The sequence below is a fragment of the Panthera pardus genome, unplaced genomic scaffold, assembly GCF_024362965.1.
Source record: "Panthera pardus isolate Hobbes unplaced genomic scaffold, ASM2436296v1 HiC_scaffold_2, whole genome shotgun sequence".
Lineage (NCBI taxonomy): Eukaryota > Metazoa > Chordata > Mammalia > Carnivora > Felidae > Panthera > Panthera pardus.
The window spans coordinates 129,575,741-129,595,094 of NW_026526765.1; the positions used below are offsets into that span (position 1 = coordinate 129,575,741).

Genomic DNA, 19,354 nt, shown 5'->3' on the forward strand with positions numbered 1-19,354 from the left:
AGGCAAGAAACTAGATTCTAGAACATGTGGTGTAAGATTGGCTGCCAGTCTGAGATTACTATTCATAAGTGCAGGATAGTGCTTTGTACACCTAATTTTAAAAGTAGTTTCTAGAGGTGACTGGGTGGCTTGGTCGGTGGCTTGGTCGGTGGCTTGATTTTGAATCAGGTCATGATCCCAGGGTGGTGGGATTGAACCCAGAGTCGGGCTCCATGCTCAGCGTGGAGCCTGCCTGAGATTCTTTCTCTTGACCCCTCCTTCTCTCTCTGCCTCTCTCTCTTTCTCTCTCTCTCTACCAAAATAAATACATAAACTTAAAAAAATAAATAAAAGTAGTTTTTAAAAATCAGCAATGCACCTTCAGTTTAATCAAATAGTATTTGGGCACGTATTGATCTACTTGATCTTTGAACTACCGAAAAGATAATCATGTCTGTACTTGTTGCCTTTATATAAACAGATTTTCAGAAGACATAAAGCACCTGCACAAACAGCAATAAAAGGTAATTATAAAATCCTCACTTTTCACATTTAGAAAAAGCTTTGAGAGCATTTAAAAATTTGAGAGCATTAAAAAATTTAAATTTTTTAATGTCTATGTATCAAACATATTCACCAAGCTAGATTTACAAAGTTTTTCAACTAAAATATTTATCAATGCTTGCTAAATGCAAGAAAACACTATGCTAAACAGATCTACAGAGGATAAAAAGACAAACAAGGTAATGTCCCTAGCCTCTGGAAAGCAATAAGACAAGAGCCCAACTGAGTAAGTGCATGAGGAGCACAGAGGAGGGAACAGCCACTACCGGTGGGAAGGAAGTTCAAGGAGAGCTTCTTGGGAGACACCGTGACTTGCTGTCTGTGGGACAGGCTACCTAGTGCCCAGCAAGGTAGGTGGAAAAATTATCCAGACAGGCTGCATCCATGGGGGAGACAAAAGCACTGGGTGGATGAAACTGTGCAAATGACATGACATAAACTATTCTAGGATATTCTAGTGGATTTTAAAGTAACAGTCAAAAGCTAGGATCAGTGTGTCATGAGGATATAAAATATGTGTTAGAAATACAACAATAAAGAGAAAGAATTTAGGGTTAATCAGACAAGTTCAAGATAAGAAACTTGAAATAACATGGACCATTTATTAAAGAAGTTATATCAAAATTTCCTCTACAAAATATTTAGTGAAAATTTAATCTTGGGGATAAGTATTTTTAGGAGATGATGCCACCAAGCATCATATAAAAAACCAGAGCTACCTCCTTCTATGAGCACACTGTAGTGCTGGGGATGTCAAAGGCTCAGTTGCTTTTCGCTGTGCTGCTGTCGCAGAAGCCACTTTCAGAGAAAGCATGCTGCCTCAGTCTCCAGGATTAACTCCTCGCTGTGTTATCATCTCAGCATGCCTAAAACATGCTGAGACAGAGACCTGACATTTATTTTCTGAGCTTATGATAACACATTACCCCATTAGTGACCATTATTTTTTACACTGCTCATTCATGGAACCAGATGCACCCCTGGTCAGAGAGAATGTAGCTGCATACCGTGCTTAGGAAGGAATCTATTAATGGAAAGAACTGTTTTAAAAGTCTTTCCAGATTGTTGGCTTGGACAGCCTTCTTCCTGAGTGCTGATGTCTCTTGGCCATGGGGCATACAAACCATCTTTACCAATCTAACTGGTTTGTGGCTTTCCTGATTATCTGTTTACTAGCAAAATACCTTTTCAACCAGTCTTAAGAAACAGAAAGTTCAATCATGTGCCTCAAAAGATCACAACAAATACAGACCATTCAAAACACTGTGAGTTATAGCCGCTGAATTTTAGCAGGGAACTGTCTGGGTTTCCTTCGTAAAGGCCAACAGGTCATATGAGCCGCATGTCAAGGTTTCTTGATCTCTTACCGTGTTTCACTTGTAAAACACTATTAATATCTGCCATCAATTCCCCTCAAAGGATTGTATGAAATTCTCTGGATAGGAATACTGCATATAATCATTTAGTTACAGCAATATATAGGTTCACTTCAAAAATTACTCTAATTTTGAATGTACTAGTTCACTTATACACATACACACATATACTGTTATCACCTAATAGTTGTGTTAATACAAAGACATTCTTTTTATTTGAATAGTATTTGTATGTTTGAAAATGAAGGTTCATCTTTGTATGAATTTACCAGTCCTTGACCAATGCATTTTTCAAAAAAATCTTATGAACCCATTTCATTGAATTAATTAGGAAGGTGGACTATCTAGAAATGGTTTGTTTTTAAAATAAGGGGATTATCTGGAAGAGTGGCTTGGAGTTTGTGCTATGTGACAAGCATTTCTCAACAGCAAAGTCATCTTAGTGTTAATCCTTAGGGTTGGTCCATTTCATCAGGAAAGACTTTGGTTTCTCCATAGAGTCTTATGCATCTGTTTTTCAGGTCACCAAATGGGGTGGAAATTTTATCAGAATGAAGTTATGAGAACTTTGGGATTTTCTTCTTTCTCCGTTGAATCTCTTGTGTTTTTCCTAAGTCTGAACCTGAAAATAAGATAAGCAGTAAAGAAAATTAGTCAAGACTCTTCTCCTTAAAATGCTAGAGGGATGCTGAAAAACATTTATCCAGTCAATGAACATAACTCTAGTAATAACTCAGGAGTCTAGAGTTTGTATTCTATAATTTTACAATTCTCCTCAGGAAAGGATCGAGTGGTAAACATGAAATTCTTGGCAAGCTAAAGTTAATATTGAAATAGTCCTATCATTAGAAGAAACAACGTTTTGGGTACATTTTGTTGTACATGTTCCTTCAGGGACCAGAATCTACTCACATACAGATTTATGTTTTTCATGGCTTAATGCTAAAGTCACTTTATCTTATGTAAACTCACAACAGCCATATGAACTATTCCTGTACAACAGATGCAAATACTGAGGTTCAGCGAAAGTTAAGTAATTTTCCCTAATTTATGCAATAGATTTGGGATTTGAAGCCAGACATTTTCACTCTAGAATCTAAACTTCTCCCACACTACCACTCATCTTTAATTGTTTGCCAGTCTGTGATACTGTATAAAGATATTTGGTTTTTGTCCCTGGTTCCTGACTCAGCGCTCCTAAATCCTTTGTCATTTCCTGAGTGATAGGGGAAATAGGACTGTCTTGTCTTTTGTTCTAATGAGGCAACTCCTGGTGGGTCAGTTGATAGCTTCAGGATGGAGACTGGTCACCAGAAACACTAGGCCTTGGTTAGCAGCCTGGAACTTTCAGCCCCACCCTCCAACCTCCAAGAGAAGAGAGGGACAACAGGTTGCATTAGTTATTGATCATGCCTCTGTGATAAAACCTCCATAAAACCCTCTGAACACTGAGGTTTGGAGAGCTTCTGAATTGGTGAACACATCCATGCTCCAAAATGGCAGTGCTCCCCAGCTGCACAGGGACAGAAGTTTCCTGTATCCTGGACTCTTCTCGACCTCACCCTTTGCACCTCTTTGTACCTCACCTCTTCATCTGGTTGTTCATATGTATCCTTTATAATAAGCTTGAAATGGTAAGGAGAGTGTTATCCTGGTTCTGTGAATCATTCTGGACAATTACTGAATTTGAGCACAGGGGTTGTGGAAACATCAGACTCTGAAGCCAAGTTGGATAGAAGTGTGGATAATCTGGGGACCTGATATTTATCACCAGCATCTAAAGTGAGGGCAGTCCTATGGGACTGAGCTCTTAAACCTGTGGATTCTGATGGAAACTCTGGGTGGTAAGGGTTGGAATTGAATTAAATTACAGGACACCTAGTTGGGTAAGAAGTGGTTGGTATCAGGGCAAAAACTCTCATAAAATCTCACAGACAAAAAAATATATATTGAATTATTTTATTTTGTATCTCTTTATAAATATGGACAAGTATTGCTTTTCATGTATGTATCTGCCATTGAAATTTCCTTTTCTGTCAACTGCTTGTTGATGACCTTTGGCATTTTTCCTGCTGAGTTGTTTGTCTTTTTCTGACTGACTGCTGAGAGTTTCTTGTGTATTAGCTATATTAGCCCCAGGTACCTATTGTGTGTTGCAAATATTTTCCCCCTGGATTTTTGACCTTTGTTTTTAGTTATGGTTTCTTTTCTTGCTGTGCCAACAATTTCTAAAGTTTCACAATCAGACATAGCAATCTTTTCCTTTCATATTCTCTTTGCTTTTCATACCATATTCAGAAAGCCTTCTCTAAGGTTATAAAAATATATATCTTTCCTTCTGGAACATTTATGATTTTACATTAATTGCTCTGCAATTTATCTTGATGTATTTTGAAGTAGGAGTCAAGTTTTTTTATTTATACAACATAGCTAGCTGAGTTCTCTAACACCTTTTACTGAATAATCTAATTTTCCTCACTGATTTTGAATAGCTAATTTTTAGCATATACTGCCTTATCATATTTTCTTGGATTTAATTCTGAACTCTATTCTATTCCAGGGATTTCTATCATACACCAGTATCACACTGTTTTAATTACCTTTGCTTAGTAATATGCTTTATTATCTGATAGAGCTACCCTCCATTTACCACCCTTCTTTTTCAGAAACTTCCTAGCTATTCTTGGATGTTTATTCCTTCTGAGGAATTTTGGTATCAGTTTTTAAAGTTCCACTTACCCTTTCACTTTCTGCATCTGCTCTAAGGTCTCTGGTAGAGTTACTCCAAAACTTTCAGGGAGAAAGAGGGTGATGATTCCAATCAAGACAGTCAGGCTGCCCATGAGGATGTAGGGCAGAACTCTGTTGTATGCACCTGTAAGGAACAAGAACATCAATTACATATAGGGATTCTTCAGACGCTCTTGGGAATCCTTTTCTCATGGTGAACAATGGTATTTGAGAGCAGTTTTAAATCTGAACATTGTCAGAAGGAAAAAGATATGTAAAATATCACAATCACAGTTTCTCTTTGGCAGATGTCATTGCCTTCATGATTTCCATACTCATTTACTTACATGATGCTGCATAAGGTCTTTCATGCCAGTTCCATTCTCTAAGCCACTGTTTAACCATGTGTGACCCATGTTCCTTTGATGGAACTATTTGCCTACCAAGTTTTCCCTCTTACGGTGGAAGAAATTTGAGAGGAGGGATGAGAGGACATCAAGGAGAGAAAGCATATTGCAGGGACAGATACTAGCCATTATGACTGGTGTGACAAGCTGTGACCTTTGCTTTTGCCAGCAAAAGTGGGCTGCAGTAGACAGCTAGGTCCAAAGAGCCATGAGACTCTTCTTTTTTTTTTAATAATATTTTTTTTAAAAGAGAGAGAGCATGAATGGTAGAAGGAGAGACAGAGAGAGAGAGAGAGAGAGAGAGAATCTTAAACAGGTTCCATGACCAACTCAGAGCCCGATGTGGGGCTCGATCTCACTGAGCCACCCAGATGCCCCTAAAGAGCCATGAAACTCTTACAGAAAAAAAAACCTAAGTAATACGTTCAATCCAGTTTCAATCACTAAATGTTAGGCACCGTGAATTCTGCCTGGCTTTGGTTGCTTTCTGCAACATTTGCATGTCTTGGTTTTGTATGTAATTGTATGAGCCATTCCACCTCTTCCTTATCAGGCATTCCTTGGACAGGAGAATAATAGATCCTCACCTTGCTTCCCTTCTGCATACAGAGATTACAGAGGAACAACACACCCAAGAATTTTATTTGACAGAAAATGTTAAACTTGAATCTTCTGCGAGGCGTCTATGTCACTAACAGGAGTAGCTATTGTGGAATAGAAAGCTCTGTCTTGGATTCCTCTGTTTCTTAGGCACCAATGGTCCACCCTTTAGACCAAGTGAGCAGGGTTTGAACGTATAGGGAGGAAGAAAGGAGAAATGACACCATTCTATATAATAATGTGCTTTCTTAGGTGTTGTTCAGGGCAGCCATGTAGAGTATGTTTAAAACAAGAAAATGCTTCATTTTCTCTGTAAAGATTTAGAGTGTACCTTTCCTGGGGATTAATATATAGTCTTTGTGTGTGTGTGTGTGTGTGTGTGTGTGTGTGTATGTTTTGCAATAAAAAACAACTGAAGGGCTATTCACTGAAGTGTTAATATTAGCTCCTTTTAGTTCTAGGGCTGCGATTTGGGCTGCCCGAGAGTGAAGAAGTAAACTTGCACTTTTTCCAGTACCTTTTATGCTGTTAGCATTTTTCACAATGAAAAAGTTATTCCTTTATATTTAAAAAAAAGAACAAATTGACAAAATGCATCTCACCGAGGTAAACAAAGTAGGGAGCAATGATGCTGCCCACTCTGGAGGCCATGGATGTAACCCCCACAGCCATATTCCTGACCAGGGTGGGGTAAAGCTCTGCAGTGAAGACATACAGCATGGAGAAAGCAGAAGTAATTCCGAACTTTCCTAACATCGCCAGACCAATGGACAAGAAGTTGTAATCTGGAAAAGAGACCCAGTGTAAATAGAGGTGGTGGGGTTTTGGGGTGATGGTGGGGGTTCAGAGCTGACAGCCAAGAAAGAATTCTTGAAGACATCTCGGGTACAAAAAAGTGATTTTATTAAAGCATGGGGACAGGACCTGTAGGCAGGAAGAGCTACCTTGGGGTCATGAGGAGTTGCTAGTTACATACCCTCAGGTTGGGAGGGGGTTAGGGATAGAGTAAGTCTCTAAGGAATTTTGGAAGCAAGGTTTCCAGTCCCTTAAGGGACTGAGTGTTGTTACGAAAATAAGCCATTTATTACCATTTAGTAAAACCTGAGTCATGAGACGCTTCATATGTATATCAGGGGGCCATAAGCTTGGAGTATGATTGCCAGCATATATCTTGGGGGTGAGATAAAGGAAGTTACCAAAGGAATTTAAAAAATCTTTTTTAATGTTTATTTATTTTTGAGAAAGAGAGAGAGAGAGACAGAGCAGGAGCAGGGGAGGAACAGAGAGAGACGGAGACAGAATCAGAAGCAGGCTCCAGGCTTTGAGCTGTCAGCAGAGTCTGATGTAGGGCTCGAACTTACGAACCGTGAGATCATGAGCCGAAGATGGATACTTAACCAACTGAGCCCCCAGGTGCCCCAAGGGAATTTTTATATGTTAAAGTAGACTTACAGGACCCTGGGGTGTGGGGTGGGGCAGGAGAATGTTAAGCCAAGCAAAGGGTCTAGCAAAGGGTCATCATTGAGGCAGCTCCTAGAGGAAGGTCACTGCTGGTTTCCAGGACTTGTCAGTGGGCTGTAGGCAGTAAGGGAATCTAATTTTTCATTTGCCTTAACTTCCCTCATCACCATGGTAAGCACTTAAACCCCTTTCCTTTGTTCTTGGGTAGGCAGGAGTGTCTGAGGAATATCACACACATCCCATCCTGGGGTGGGTAGGTTACTGTTAGTCTGTACTTTGCCCTCAACTTGCCCCACACTCCCTCCTCAAAAGTGGTTTTAGAAGTGAGATTTTCTTAACTCAGTTGCTTTTGTTGTCCTTTTTGCTTGTTTGGGGATTGTTTTTATAGTATAAAGATATTCCTCAAGTAACACTTTTTCTTTAAATATCTTTTTCTTTTCTTTCTTTCTTTTTTTTTTTTAGGAGAGTGAGAGAGAGAGAGCATGAGAGGTAGAGGGAGACAGAATCTTAAGCAGGCCCCAAGCCCAGTGTGGATCCCAACATGGGGCTCAATCTCATGACCCTGAGATCATGAACTGAGCTGAAATCAAGAGTCAGACATTCAACCAATTGAGCCCCTCAAATATCTTAATAATTAGACACAAACAAAGGTGGAGAGTGACAGGTTCCTTCCTGTTTTTCTGTACTGTTTTTCTAGATCATTTATTCCTTCAGTGACCTTTGTCCACTTTTATGTGTAACAACAGTTTCAGAGTAAGTTGTTAGCACGCTAATATAGTTAAATTTAATCCTCAAAGGGAAGAACCAATCCTTTTTATCCTGTTAATTATTAAGAAATATATATTTCTATGTATAATACTATGTATCAATGATCTATTGATAACATTTTAATAATATGATAAAGGTTGATATAAAGAGAAAAAAGAAGCAAATGTCTTTATGTGCTCTTTAACAACTTAAAGATTACAGACCATAAAAATCACTGGCCTAAGGGCGCTTGGCTGGCTCAGTCAGAAGAGCATGCAACTCTTGATCTTGGAGTCATGAGTTTAAGTCCCACTTAGAGATTACTTAAAAATACAACTTTAAGGAGTGCCTGGGTGACTCAGTCATTTGAGCATCTGACTCTTGATTTCAGCTCAGGTCATGATCCTTGGGTTGTGGGATTGAGCCCCACATTGGGCTCTGTGCTGACAGTGTGGTACCTGTTTGGGATTCTGCCTCTCTCCCTCTGCCCCTCTCCCCCAGCTCATGTTCTCTCTCTCTCTCTCTCTCTCTCTCTCTCTCTCTCAAAATAATGAATCAAATCAAATCTTAAAAAAAAATCACTGACTTACACTGGACCTGGCAAGTACTACAAACTACAACACTGGAATATGTGCCTCACATAAAAGTACCAAGGGGATGATTGAAAGTATTGTTCTTCCTCTCAGTGACTTCTGATTCTCTCAGGCTGACTCCTGTTTGGGCGGGGGAGGGGGGGGTGGTTGTTACGAACACAGGAAAATTATGTAGTTGTCTATCACTTATCTGATTGGATTGACTTATGAAGAACTTACGATCTAAAGGCTACATAACAACAGAGCACAGTGACAAATGATGAGTTTAGTCAAGGTGTGGAGCTTTTCTAGTAAGCTCTTTTTTTAAAAAAATTTTTTTTAACATTTTATTTATTTTTGAGATAGGGAGAGACAGAGCATGAACAGGGGAGGGTCAGAGAGAGGGAGACACAGAATCTGAAGCAGGCTCCAGGCTCTGAGCTGTCAGCACAGAGCCCGACGCGGGACTCGAACCCACAGACCGTGAGATCATGACCTGAGCCGAAGTCGGCTGCTTAACCGACTGAGCCACCCAGGCACCCCTCTAGTAAGCTCTTAAAATTGGTTAACTTCTTACCTTCAGGTACCAGTTGAATTAAGAGAAGCACACCTCCTCCCAAGAACAGTACTCCAGCTATGATATAGCGTCTGGGCAGGGTTTGCAACAGGAGCCAGGCTGTAATGTAGGCTGGAACTTCAATCAAGGCAGAGAGGAAACAGTTCAAATAGGCATCTCCATGTAAATTAGGAGCGTTGAGAGACAGAGCAAAGTAACCCACTGAGGTAAGCATCCTGCAAAACCACAGAAAAACACAAAAGTGATGAGAGGATGACCCGAACCACTCAATAATTCCATGATGGTCAAGAAATTGTCTAGATCTTTCTGTCCTACAAGTAGCCACTAACCACATATGGCTATTTAAAAGTAAATAAGTTAAAATTAAATAAAATTATAAATTCAATTCTTCAGTCATACTTGCCACACTTCAACCCACTTAATAGCTGCATGGGGCTAGTAGTTACTAAAATGGACAACTAAGACATAAAACATTTTCATCATTGTGGAAAGTTCTATTGGATAGCCCTAGTCTAGATATACCAACATTCAACAATACCTACCCTGTTCTAATGAATTTCAAATTTTGTTATTTCCTGAACAGCTTGTGTACATCCTCATTCCCTTACAACTATAATTTGAAGAAAGATTGTCAGTCATGTCAGTGAACATAAAATCCAGATTTCATTCTTATCAAAAAGAAAAACGAAGATACATAGGTAATACTATGGGATTCACTTACGGTAAATTCCTATCAATTTATTAAAACTCACTTTGAGGAAAAGAATGAAAGTCCCCATAATGGTTCAAAGTATCACACAGTACACACCCCATATCCCGTCATTACAGTGAATTTCCACATAACTGTGAAGCTTTTCTGTGCAAAAAACAACTGCCCTTTAAAGACTCCTCTGTGCAGAAATTTGCTTATTATTGACATGACCGAAAAGCAGAGGGCATTTGAAAAATGTTTTCAGGAACAATGTTGGATCTTTTTATACATATTCTACTGGGTTGGGTAGCACAAGGGCTAATGCAAAACAAAAGAAAAAATGGAACGTTATCAGTCTGATGATTTTCGCGATGGTCGCATTTGGTAATAAGTACAATGCAGGCAAAACTAGGGACTAGTACTGGTTCAGTAGCACTCGAGATACATTTGCACCAATGACATACACTGACATAGAAGAAGTAAGCAGGTGTAGAGTGAGGAAAGCCATGTGCTTGTGACACACTTGCTGTATCAAGTGGCATAATTGTCACTGATCTCTTCTAACTGCAAAACAGGATGGCCCTAAAAGCAGACTCACTGCAGTCTCTGAACCTACAATTTCTTGTGTTGCACCTGTCGGGTAGGCAGGTCTTCTTTACTCCTTCCTCACTTCTTGGTAGATACATCATCAAATCTAGTCTACAGACTCAACTCATTATTTCTATGCCTGAAAAATCACTGGGTAGTCTGCTATTGGCAAGGGTGAAAAGCTCATCAGAAGTCCGATGCAGTGGGGATGTTGTGACGTCACTGTTCAGCTGCCAGTCCAGCTTGGAGAAGCAGGAACTGAATTACCCTCTCAGTCTCAGGCACCAGGAACATTAATGGTCTTCATCTCAACTACCCTAGGATTGGCAGACCCTTTCCATGCGGGCCACAGGACTGCAGACCTAAAGATTATCCCCTGTGACTTTTTTTCAGCATCCAGTTCTGTGAATTGAATGAAGACATTTCCAAATGGCTTAGAATTCTATAATTTTTATTTTGTCTCAGGAAAACTCAGGCCATGCCCTGATGTTCCCTGTGGATTAAAGAAAATCAATTGTACACTTATGTGCTGCATGTCACATTTCTAGATCACTTGTTACTTACCACAACATCAAAGACATAATGGTAATTGTGGCAATATTCCGAGTCCTGAACAGGCTGAGAATGAGAATTTTCTGCTGGCTTGGGAGTTTTAGTTCCTGTAGCTAAAATAATGCAAATAACCAGGAGATGAAGAGGTTAGTAAGGAAGTATCTTCAACCATGACAGCGTGGGAAAGACTAATGCTTATAACTCTGCTTCGCCTTGAGTATGCTCAGAAGTCTGGAATTTGAGGGGAATAAGGGCATCTACATATATGATGCTTATTCTAACACTTTAAAATACTTGTGGCCCATTTTAGACAGAAGCCTTTGAAATATGTAACATTGGCTTCACTGTCTCTTCATATAAAGCCTGATTGCCAACAGCCTTTTCTTGACTCATGGTCACATCACTGTGGTGACCTTAATCACACGGAGCTGTGATCCTTAGGATCTGTGCTCCTTAGGGCCAAGCAGCCCCTAACTGCCTTGGGATCCATATCTGCTTTTTATATTTTTCTTGTTGTTGTCTCAGAGTCAGAAAGGATTTGGGTTGACTGAAGGACCTTGGGCAAGTGACTATTCCCCCTGAGCCTCAGTTTACTTGCATGTTAAAAAGGTATAATAATTGGGAGTTGAGAAGATTACATGAGATCATATATATGTATATAAAGCTTAGCATAGTACTTGAACCATAGTAAATACCCAATGCATTTTAACTATAATTATTGCTACTACTGCATCACTGAGGAAAAGGTGCTATTTGGCTAGTGGCAATTTCTTACTGCTGTCAATGGGCTTCCCTCCTTTATTCTTAATTTAACTAAAGTGAACTTGCCATGTGTTAGGAGTCTAGATAACCAAGCTCAGTGGAACTTGTAAAAAAAGTTACAAGGCCCTGAGGTGGGTAATCTTTTTGGGATAAAGTGCAAGGCCATAGAGTGCATGTGCAATAAGAGGCTGAGGGGCACCTGGGTGGCTCAGTGGGTTAAGTGTCTGACTTCAGCTCAGGTCATGATCTCACAGTTGGTGAGTTTGAGCCCCGTGTCAGGCTCCCTGCTGACAGCTCAGAGTCTGGAGCCTGCTTCGGATTCTGTGTCTCCCTCTCTCTCTCTCTCTGCCCCTCCCCTACTTGTGTCCTCTCTCTCTCTCTCTCAAAAATAAATAAATAAACATTTTTTAAAAAAAGATTTAAAAAAATAAGAGGCCGAGGAAGGAGTGTCTACAATGAAGGAGTAAGACTGCCAGACTGGCTGTTGAAGCAAGTGCTCCCCAAATATGAGCATCTGTCTTCCCAAGAATAACCACACTCCCTCCTGCAGTTTGCAGACATATCGCCTTTCTTCTTCTACAGTATTTGGAGTGTGCAGCTCTAGAACATGCCCCTGGCAGTAGAACCCTGTTATCACGACAAAGCAAAGCCCCTGCATAGACTAGTGGGAACTAGAAGTCTTCATGGGGGTTCTGGAAGTGGTGCCATGCATGGATAGGACCTGGGCACCAGGTCTATGCTAACACTTGGTGCTTTATGAAAATGCAGATCGCCAGGTCTTACCCTGGCCCTGCTGAATCTGAATATTTCCTGTGGGCCCTGAAGCCTAGGATTCTGTATTTTTTTAAAACAATTTTTTAATGTTTATTTATTTTTGAGAGACACGACATGAGTGGGGGAGGGCCAGAGAGAGAGGGAGACACAGAATATGAAGCAGACTCCAGGCTCTGAGCTATCAGCACAGAGCCTCATGTGGGTCTCGAACTCACGGACCATGAGATCATGACCTGAGCCGAAGTCGGACGTCCAACTGACTGAGCCGCCCAGGCATTCCAAGGATGGTATTTTTAAAGCTCCTTGGGTGATTTTGATGACAGCCAGGTTCGGAAACCTCAGTACAAGAATATTCTTATATCCAATGCTCGCCTCTGTATGGAGTCACCAAAATGCCTTTGAACCAGACTCGATGAGCAGGTTAAAGGTGCTTGAGAAGGAAAGCCAGAGAAGCCCCAGATCACTTTCCAAGATGATACTACTCTGTATTTTTTCCTGTCCACTGCCTCTACCATGAGATAAGAAAGCACAGTTGTGAAGAGCATGTACTTTGGCACCAGACAGCTCTAGTGAGACTTCTAGCTGTGTAATTCTAGGCAAATTACTTAACTTCTCTGTGCCTCAATTTCTTCTCCTGAAAAAAAGAGCCTAGAGTAGTATCCACGAGCTATGGCTTGAATGAACATCAAATAATTTGAATACCATGCCTGGCATCTGGTAGACTCTCCATTATCATTCTGAGCAGGCCGCACTTGCTGACGCAGGGCTCTGTGGACCCTCCTTAAGAGGACCCCTCTCCACTGTCACCGGGAGGTGAGCAGCAGAGATGAACACTGGCTCTCTTTTCCTCCAACAGGCTTGTCCAATTCAGGCTCCAAATGCCTCATGGTAGGAAGAAACAAGATTCTATCAGAAGCATGTGTTTTGACACTGGACTTTATTCTTATTTGCCTCTAACTATCTCTTGTAAGTCTGACTTATACTACTAAACTGTAAATTCCTCAAACACAGGAATCAGATCACATATCCAATAAATATCAACAACCACCACAGCCCTGAGATGCAGAAGAGTTCACTGGACACTCCCCATGTCCAATAAATTATCTAAGGCTGGGAATGAAATTCTTTTTTTTAAACAATTTTTTAATGTTTATTTTTGGAGACAGAGAGCGGCGGGGGGGGGGGGGGGGGGGAGGGGAAGGGGCAGAGAAAGCAGGAAACACAGAATCTGAAGCAGGCTCCAGGCTCTGAGCTGTCAGCACAGAGCCTCATGCGGGACTCAAACTCACAAACCATGAGATCATGACCTGAGCTGAAATCAGATGCTTAACCAACTGAGCCACCGGGGGAACAGAATTCCTGATGTGAAGAGTGAAGGATTCAGCAATCTCTGTCCTAGCAGCCCTCTGGGACCTTGGGTTCCTGGCACTGTAATTAACGCTCCAGCCATTGCCAGGACATCTGCTTCTGACAGAGGGGCCAAAGGCCAGGGACGGAGGAAGCCCTTGGGGTGGAGCAGTGGTGTGCCCACCACCCTCTGAAAGTTCTGCTTTCTGTGGAAGCCAGCAGTGCGGACTTCAATGTGGGCAGGCATACTGTTGCTGCAGCTGCCCTAGTCTTCTTTGGGTTTCCTGGGCAGACTCCTACCCTTCTCCTAGCCAGGAAAGCCCTGCTCCATTCTTTCCATTCATCTAAGGGCCCCCACCCCTGGTTCAGACCTGCCTCTTCAGCTCTGAGTCTGTCTGTTCCCTTTCTCTGCTGGCACACAGCATCTACTCCTTGGATACATAAGCATTTCCTCCCTCCTGGCATCATTTATGTTTCATCTAATCTTGGTGACACTCTTAGCTACATGCTATTCTCCTTAAGCATAGGAACTGTACCTCATTTTCTTATTTTCTCTAGGACGTGGCACAGGGCATGAATGGGGACACTGCGAGTCTTCACTGACTGTCAGGAAGTGTGGCTGCCACCATGGAATATCTTTTTCGCATGGTCTCTTGCCTTCAGGGGTGAACCTTCGAGCCTTTTGGGTTGAACCCTGGAGCCTGTGCTTTCACACCTTTAGGTTCTAGACACGACACAGCAAGACTAAAGGCATATACAGCTTCCTCAGCAGCTTTGGTACGATTCAGAGTACAGTGGGTAAATCCTGCATGGAATTTCCCTCAACTACATTTTTTTCCACTTAATGTGGACATTTAGATTATGTGATATGCAACTGCACCAGTGGTTTGGAGCAGTACCAGTAAAAAGTTGGAAGTAAACTTGCCAAAGGAAAGGGAATTAGTATTTAATCAACACTTCCTGTATGCTAAGCAGTTTACATACATGATCGCACCTAATTCATACACAGCCTTTTGATGTGGGTTTCATCTCAGAACTTAATCATCACTATGTCTCTAAGGACTCATGCAGCACGTGGTACATAGTGGGCACTCAAAACACATCGGATTAAATTACATTCCCTGAAATCAAGAATGCATGGCTGACCTCAAGAGGGCACATCTGCAAATGTTTACCTCCATAGGATCAAAAATCACCACCGGGGCCGCTTTGTTGTTCATTTTTGCAGCTTTTTGGACGATATTTTCAGCCTCTATAAATCTTCTCTGGGATATCAACCACCGGGGAGATTCAGGAATAAACCTGGAATAAATTTTTAAGGGTTTATAACTTTTCAGAATAGCAAGCTTTGATAGTATTCACCACAAGTTCCCCCCAAATGATTTTTATTTTGTGAAATTGTAGTGTGCCTGTTTAAAGGAAATCAGGAAGGGGGGCGCCTCATAAGATTTCCATTGATAATAGGAATAAACAAAAGCACCTCCAAGTTTCAAAGTCTTGATCAAACCATAAGACCAATCATCATCAGTTGTACTTGAAGCCAGGACCAGACCATAAGGAGTAACATTAACTGTGGGTGCGTGTAAGCCAGGGCAGTGGGAGAAAGTCATCTCAAATGTAATAGCCAGGGTGGGTCATAAAAGAAACACAATCTAGTGTCTTTTTAGTGTCTCCATCCCTTGAAGAATTCCTGGGGCCCCAGCTGACAAAGCTCAAAAGTTTATCAGGTAAAGGGTGGCCAAGGCATCTGTGCTTTCTGGGCTCTTCTTACAGTCAGAGGAGAAGATGTACATATGGACACCCTCCGATGGGCTATCCTTGTGGCTCTCAACAGACTACCAGGCCAGTGAGTAACCAAACCAGTTTTCGGGAGACAGTCAATGTTATCTTTTTTTTTTTAACCACCTAGAAACTTTTTTTATTACACACACTTGACTTCTATTCTTTCCTAATTTTTCTATTTTTTCTATTTCTATTTATTTTTTCATACTTATATTTATTTATGTTTTCTATTCTTTTCTACTTTTTATTTCTCAAAATCTCTTAGCCATTCTTCTGCCATTCTTCTCTTGTTTTTCTCACCTATTTGTCAGTACTCAGTTATCCCAGAAAATAAATCACATGTAGCAGGTATAGGGGCCTCCTATAATTACATGTGCCCCTCCAAAGCCTCAATAGGAATTAATCTCAGAGCAAAACACAACTTATCAAATGGTCAACCCTCAGCCTCCTTCCCCAGCCTATTAGCACATCAGTTGAAAAATGAACCCAGTTTATATTTTTTGGAATCTACTCTTAGTTGGTCCTTGTAGCAACTGTGATGTTAGGTCACTGACCTTCAGTAATTGAGCTGTGCTGTCCAAGAGAACTTTCTGCAGTGTTCTATAGCTGTTTTGTTCAATATAGTAGCCAGTAACCACATGTTGTTGAGCTAGTGTAACTAGTGTGACTGAGGAAATGAATTTTTAATTTTATTTACTTTTAATTAATTTTAATTTACATAGCTGCATGTGGCTAGTGGCTACTGTGTTAGTGCAGAATTTGAGGCCTTACTTCCCAGCCACTGTATACTTCATGTATATATACATGTATGCTTTACTTCTGATTCTGAGCAATGTCTTTCCCCCACCAGGTTGTTCTTAGAAATACTCTACCTTTCCTTCCACAGGCTTTCAGGGCCATCATTGACCTCAAGTTCCTAATGTTTAGTCAGCTAGATATTGAAAAGCTTCTATTGGTTCTTCAAGTTGCATCTATTGGCTCTTTCTCACCCCCTATACACATACTCCATTCATACCTGTAGTCACTTCTTGCCAAACCTTTTTAAAAATAATTTTTTTAACATTTATTCATTTTTAAGAGACAAAGAGAGACAGAGAACAAGTTGGGGAGGGCAGAGAGAGAGGGAGACACAGAACCCAAAGCAAGGTCCAGGCTCTGAGCTGTCAGCACAGAGCCTGACGTGGGGCTTGAACCCACGAACCGTGAGATCATGATCTGAGCCGAAGTCAGATGTTCAACCAACTGAGCCACCCAGGCGCCCTTTGCTAAACCTTTTAAAGGGAACTTGGGACAGGGGTGGCTGGGTGGCTCAGTTGGCGACTCTTGATTTCGGCTCAGGTCGTGATCTCACAGTGTGTGAGATCAAGTCCCACGTCAGGCTCTGTGCTGACAGCAGAGAACCTGCTTGAGATTCTCTCTCTCCCTCTTTCTCTGCCCCTCCCCTGGTCGTGTGTGCCCCCCCCCTCAACCCCCGTCTCTCTCTCTAAATAAATAAGTAAACATAAACAAACAAACAAACAAACAAACAAACAAAAAAGGAACCTGGGACATAAAAATTCCCCAGACTACCTGCAGGGCTCTGCATGGGTTTACTCCCATTTCCAGGTCACCATACTCAGGGCTGCTGTGATCTCTATTTTTGGATTGCCATGGCTTTTTACTGCATGGAGAATTAAGTCTAGCTGATTATTTCAAAATTTAATGGAGTACCATATGAGGTTATACACCGTAGCCTCTCTAGGTATTGAATTCAAGTTGAACAGGGGAAGGGCATTGCTAGAGAGTCTCTATCATACATTGAGCAGACAGCAGGAAGTGCAGCAGCCCTAACCTGACCCCCCAATCACCCCAACCCCCCTAGACTGATGAGTATGGCTTCCGGAAGTCCCACCCTCAGGGACGAGGCATTCATAAGAAAGCTATTCTGTTTTTATAGGGGAATGATAAGACTGTTGTTAAACTTTCAGCATAAGCACTCAGCTTTGTAGTGCTGGCCCGGGGCTGCCCTCTGTCTAGGGCAGTCCTGTCCCAGGTACAGTGTGCCCACAGCCGGGAGCGCTCATGGTTCAGCCCATGGGCAACCAACAGAAGCAAGAACTCTCCTTAGGGCAAGAGTAATGCAGCTCCTCATGGGATGGACCTCCTCAGCTGGAAACTGAAGGGGCTGACCTACCAGAGTGGTTTCTTGCTGCAGTATCTGGGCCTGAGGCAAAGATCCAAGCCCCAGAAATTAAAATCCATACTAATCTCTAATGGTCAGTCAGGGCCCTTCTATTTTTATTCTCTCTCTCTCTCTCTCTCTCTCTCTCTCTCTCTCTCTCTTATAGGAGCACATACCAATAACATATTATTATACCATATTTTAGAAGTACTGGTGTCTTATGCCAAAACAGCAACCAGGAATCAGAGATTATTAACATCATTTGTGTGAAGAGGCAGAAAATAACCTTTGAATAATCTTATCTTGTGTCTTGAGAGAATCTCTGGTCACCACCATTTCTTATAATAAATTCAGCTAGCAAGGGAATTATGGAAACAGGGACAGAAGATGTGATGAAGGTAATGTTGATGATAATGATGATGCTCACTCTCATGCCAGGAAATTGCCCTTCTCTTGTAAATCTGGGGTGCTTCCTTGGAGACAGAGCTCTGTAGTTAATGGCCTGTCCTGATTTCCCATAAGCTTTCCTGACCCTCAGACTGGGTTCCAGAAGAAACCTCCAAATCAGAATAGTAGCTAACCTTGAAAACAGTGTCTCTCAAATTCCAGAGAAGTAAGGAAAAAAAGTGCTTTCTCCTCCCAGGCACATGTATGCCAAGAATTTACACTGAAAAACATAGCAGTCTTAGAGGTGATAAAAAGACAGTAGCTTGGAGTGGTCCAACCTGAGCTATCCAGTCCAAGGAGGCCAAAATGTGCTGTCAGTCTGTATGGCTGTCTAACAATTGCAGGAAGATAAAAGACCTTCTGGCAACTTCCTAGGCTGTGTCCACAGGACAGGGAAACCATAAGAGCTAGTCTAAACCATGAGTTTTTAAAACCGGTCAAAGAAACTTTCATTGTGTGTAAGCAGGTACAGATCAAGCAGTTTGGTAAAACCTGTCACTGCGGGGAGATTTGATATTGATAACCTGAAACCAAACCAAGAAGGATTAACGAGAGAGAGAGAGAGAGAGAGAGAGAGAGACCCACCAGTAGAAGAAATCCCCTTTCCTTTTACTTAAATATGGGGGGGGGGCCCATAATACAAAGAAATCGGGGAATCCCCCAAAAGAGGGTGCAACTGGAACCTTATTCCATGATTCTAATCTCTTCTCTCACCTGAAATTTCCCACATAATCATGTTGGGTGAAACTGGGACCCAGTATCTCCAAACTTGGTTATTCCCACACCAATGTGTCAAAATTGGGTGGCAGGATTATGGAAGGAGAGAACATTTCTCTAACAACTTATTAAACGAAAGTAATTCTTTCGCCCTTCAAGACAAAGCAGATAAATAGGAGCAACCTACATGTTAATCACCTTGTGATAGAGAAGCCTGAGGAAATGACACTAGATGAATCCATAAGGAGAAAGAGATTTCCCAGAGACAGAACAGTGTGGAAAGAGCACGGTGGGACAGAGTTGGAAACAACAGAACCCCACAGTAACAACTCCACAAGCAATATCAACAACCAACATCAAGTTAGTGAGCCTGTGGGGGGGAGCCTGTGGGAGGGGGGTTTCCTGAGAACTGTGCTTTGCGGGGACCATGGAGAATCAAACCCCAGCACACAGGCCCACCCACAGCGAGGCAGACACTCTACGGGCTCCGAAACCCCAGCCTCAGCCAGCCGCGCTGAGG

The 19,354-nt window shown here is 41.7% G+C and overlaps 1 protein-coding gene across 2 annotated transcripts in view; it reads right to left on the reverse strand.

The window, feature by feature from the left end:
- Positions 1-634: 634 nt before the first annotated feature.
- Positions 635-19,354, reverse strand: part of LOC109250894 (solute carrier family 22 member 4) — a 41,709-nt gene continuing 22,989 nt past the window's right edge. The window contains exons 5-10 of one of the 2 annotated variants that reach the window (XM_019422055.2): positions 14,903-15,029; positions 10,857-10,957; positions 9,014-9,228; positions 6,259-6,441; positions 4,659-4,794; positions 635-2,541 (exon numbers count right to left, since the gene is read on the reverse strand). In XM_019422055.2, the coding sequence (XP_019277600.1) occupies positions 2,466-2,541; positions 4,659-4,794; positions 6,259-6,441; positions 9,014-9,228; positions 10,857-10,957; positions 14,903-15,029 (838 nt within the window). In that variant the 3' untranslated portion in view covers positions 635-2,465. The remainder of the gene's footprint in view (positions 2,542-4,658; positions 4,795-6,258; positions 6,442-9,013; positions 9,229-10,856; positions 10,958-14,902; positions 15,030-19,354) is intronic. The other variant, XM_019422058.2, reaches the window with a different exon arrangement.